The sequence below is a fragment of the Populus alba genome, chromosome 6 (genome assembly GCF_005239225.2).
Source record: "Populus alba chromosome 6, ASM523922v2, whole genome shotgun sequence".
NCBI lineage: Eukaryota > Viridiplantae > Streptophyta > Magnoliopsida > Malpighiales > Salicaceae > Populus > Populus alba.
Window position 1 is genome coordinate 17,141,405 of NC_133289.1, and position 3,594 is coordinate 17,144,998.

Genomic DNA, 3,594 nt, shown 5'->3' on the forward strand with positions numbered 1-3,594 from the left:
TTGCAAATATAAGTGTATGCTAAAAGTTTTGGGAAATACATGCAATGAGAAAATATTATATTATACATGTGAAATGGTATTATGAAAAACTTGGGAAGAGGAATAAGTTTACAAGGATTAGAATAAAAAAAAAAAGAAGCTAACATGAAGAGATTCACTGTACTCATAGTCACAATAGTAGATCCTTAGTCACAATAGTAGTGCAATTAGCATTTTGTTTTATATATTATATATATATATATATATATATATACACAATAGCATTTTGTTTATATATATATATATATATATATATATAAACAAAATGCTATTGTGTATATATATATATATATATATATAAAATCAATAATTTTACTACTGGAGGTAACCCCCCCTTTGTATCTTTTTTCTTATATAATATATCTTTAGATGTATTGAGATATTGAAAGGGCGTGTTATGATTGTATGAGTAGAAATTTAGAATAGAAAAAAATGCAATTTTTTGACAATTTAATATATATTTTACATACAACTCATGGAGAGTTTATATAACCATATAACAAGACATAAAAATAAAAAATACAAGAAAAGAATATGATGTTAAAATTTAGTATTATATAATGATTTTGCAACAAGAAAATATCGTACGGAAAAGAATATTATTCTAGCAAAATAAATTAAATTTGGCGCTAGATGATGAACAGAAGTATACAAAAATGTAGTTCCATCCTAGTTTGCCCAGCGGAGAAATAGCTATCTTTGGCTATGTTCGAAAAGGAAAGAAGGAAGGAAAGAAGAAGGAGAAGATGCTATTCTATCGTATTGCTACATGTATATCAAGTGGTTGTGAGGTAACCAGCAATTTAAAATAGAGGGAATTATGCGAAGAGCTCTCTTAATCCCAAGTATTTTAAGCCTCTCTTACTAGTGATCAGCCTATAAATTCCAGTCTTATTCCACGAAAATATTTCACCAGAAAAAAAAAATAAAAAAAATAAACAGAAGAAAAAGATGGGTACTTGCATTGCAGCTATTCAGTGTGCCATCACAGCAATCCTTCTTGTGTCCACCACCGTTAGTTCCGATGATAAAAGTCCGATACCTGCCGATCCATCGAGCCTAAACAAATGGTTCCAAGACAATGTCAGGCCCCTGGCAGAGCGTAAGGGCACCATAGACCCTGCCCTCATGGCGGCCGAAGCCAAACCAAGAACCATCAAGGTTCGGAAAGATGGGAGTGGAGAATTCAAAACCTTGAAGGAAGCCATTAACAGCATTCCAACAGGGAATAAACAACGAGTGATTGTGCATATTGGACCTGGAGAGTACATTGAAAAGCTCAAAATTGAACGTGGAAAACCTTTTGTTACATTCTTGGGATCACCTGGTAACATGCCAACCTTGTCATTTGATGGCACGGCAAGAAAATATGGAACTGTTTACAGTGCTACCTTGGAAGCTGAGGCTGATTACTTTGTAGCTGCTAATGTCATTTTTAAGGTGTGTTCATGTTTCATAAAATATTATCAATTTCCATTTCTTTTCACTAATTCTTCTCTCTTTTGAGGTTATTTTATGTTGCCTTTTCTTTTCTATGGAATTGTTGGAACAGAACTCTGCGCCGATGCCAATGGGGCAATTGAAAGGAGAACAAGCAGTTGCTCTGAGGATTGCTGGCGACAAGTCTGCTTTCTATAACTGCAGATTTCTTGGATTTCAAGACACATTGTGTGATGACAAGGGACGGCATCTCTTCAAGGATTGTTATATTGAAGGCACCGTTGATTACATTTTTGGAAGTGGAAAGTCCTTGTATTTGGTAACCCTTAAAATATTAACTCTCCAACTCAAATTCTATTTAAAAAATGATTGTCTTACATAATATGCATGGATAATAGTTATTAAACCACGACCCGCCAGCCGGGGACGCCTTAGTTTGCTTTTGAATAGCATAGAGAGTTGACCCGGTTAAACTTGAATGACTCGATGAGTCAATTATTGACCCGATAAATATTTTTTTATTCAAAAAGATATTGTTTTGATGTTTTAAAAATAAAATTGTCAAAAAGATATATTTTTTTTCTGGAGAGTTGACTTGCTTTTGAATTGCCTGGAGAGTTGACCTGGTCAAGTCAGAGTGACTCGGTTTATTAATTTGTGAAATGGTCAATAATATTTTATTTTTATACAAAAAAACATTATTCTGATTTTTTTAAAATGTCAAAAACAATATTATTTCTTAAAATATATATATATATATATATATATATATATATATATATATATATATATATATATATATATAGACCGTGTCAACTTATCAATCCTTTAAATGGTCGTTCTAACTAGTGACCTGGATCATCAAGCAATTGATGTGCATAAATGTGGTGTAATATATTGAATATTGAATTAAATGCAGGGAACAAAGTTACATGTGATTGGTGATGAAAAAGGGAATTTCATCACTGCCCAAGCAAGAAACAACGAGGCGGAAAATACTGGATTTTCGTTCGTGCATTGTAAAGTAGATGGCATTGGCACCAAGAAGGCGTATTTGGGACGAGCATGGCAACAAAGGCCACGAGTAGTGTTCTCATACACTACCATGAGTAGTGTTGTCAATCCTGAGGGATGGTCCAATAATTTGCACCCTGAACGAGACCAGTAAGTATTTAATCCATCTTCTATTTATAATTATTTTAGATTGTGTTTCTTCAGTGTTTCAAGGAATATATAAAAAAATAATCTTGTTTGGTTAGAAAGTTGAAGATAAAAACATAAAATAAATGCTTAAAAAATAATATTAAACTGAATTTTTATCATTTTAAAATTAAACATGTTATCTCTATCTTTATTGTTACTGTCTTTTCTATCACGAGACATTAACTAAATATTCATTTAATGATATTTAATTTAATTAATTTCAAGCTGGTTTATTATTTTTAATGAACGAAAGATATGGACCTCTAATTATTTCGATGAAATTAAGTTTACATTTTTTTAAGAGTTAGGGATTGAATGTTTTCTTAATATATATCCGAGCCATTGCTTTCAGGACTGCTTTATTTGGAGAATACAAGTGCAACGGGGTAGGAGCTAACCCCGCAGCCCGTGCTAAAGCAAGCAAGCAGCTAACCCCTGGTCAAGTAGCACCCTTCATTTCTCTTGGCTTCATTGAAGGTTCCAAATGGCTGCTACATCCTCCAAGTTAATTTTGGATATTAATCAAATATCATTATCCTTAGGCATATAGAGTAGTAACATCTATCTTGTGAAAAAAATAAATCAATTTGGAGAGAAACCAAATGAAGGAAATTGGATTCTCTCGTCGACATGTATTAATCAAAAAATATCCTTTTTGTTTCTTGTTTTTACAAATACCATATATACATATATATTAATCGACAAAAAGGAACGCCAGGCTTAGAGACTAAATTGACTACAACAGCAATGTTGAGAAAATTGTTTCGACAAATCAATAAACTCATTAAACAACATGCCTTATTCTTTAAAAACAATAAATAAATCTTTGAATTAGTTGATTAGAAACCTCATTAGATTACAATAGTTAGAGGACTAATCTTTCTATAAATATAAGGGCCAGAATATTTAAAA

The 3,594-nt window shown here is 31.9% G+C and overlaps 1 protein-coding gene across 1 annotated transcript; it reads left to right on the forward strand.

Moving 5' to 3' along the window:
* Nucleotides 1-989: 989 nt before the first annotated feature.
* Nucleotides 990-3,245, forward strand: LOC118043745 (pectinesterase PPME1-like). Its single transcript, XM_035051810.2, has 4 exons — nt 990-1,479; nt 1,592-1,798; nt 2,399-2,643; nt 3,035-3,245. Exons 1-4 carry the CDS (start codon nt 991-993, stop codon nt 3,189-3,191), a joined length of 1,098 nt encoding a protein of 365 aa, XP_034907701.1. The 5' UTR covers nt 990; the 3' UTR covers nt 3,192-3,245.
* Nucleotides 3,246-3,594: the final 349 nt, after the last annotated feature.

Coding starts and splice junctions, on each gene's coding strand:
- LOC118043745 (XM_035051810.2), top strand. CDS start 991: ATGGGTACTTGCATTGCAGCTATTCAGTGTGCCATCACAGCAATCCTT. Junction 1,480..1,591: donor CTGCTAATGTCATTTTTAAG/GTGTGTTCATGT, acceptor TTGTTGGAACAG/AACTCTGCGCCGATGCCAAT. Junction 1,799..2,398: donor GTGGAAAGTCCTTGTATTTG/GTAACCCTTAAA, acceptor AATTAAATGCAG/GGAACAAAGTTACATGTGAT.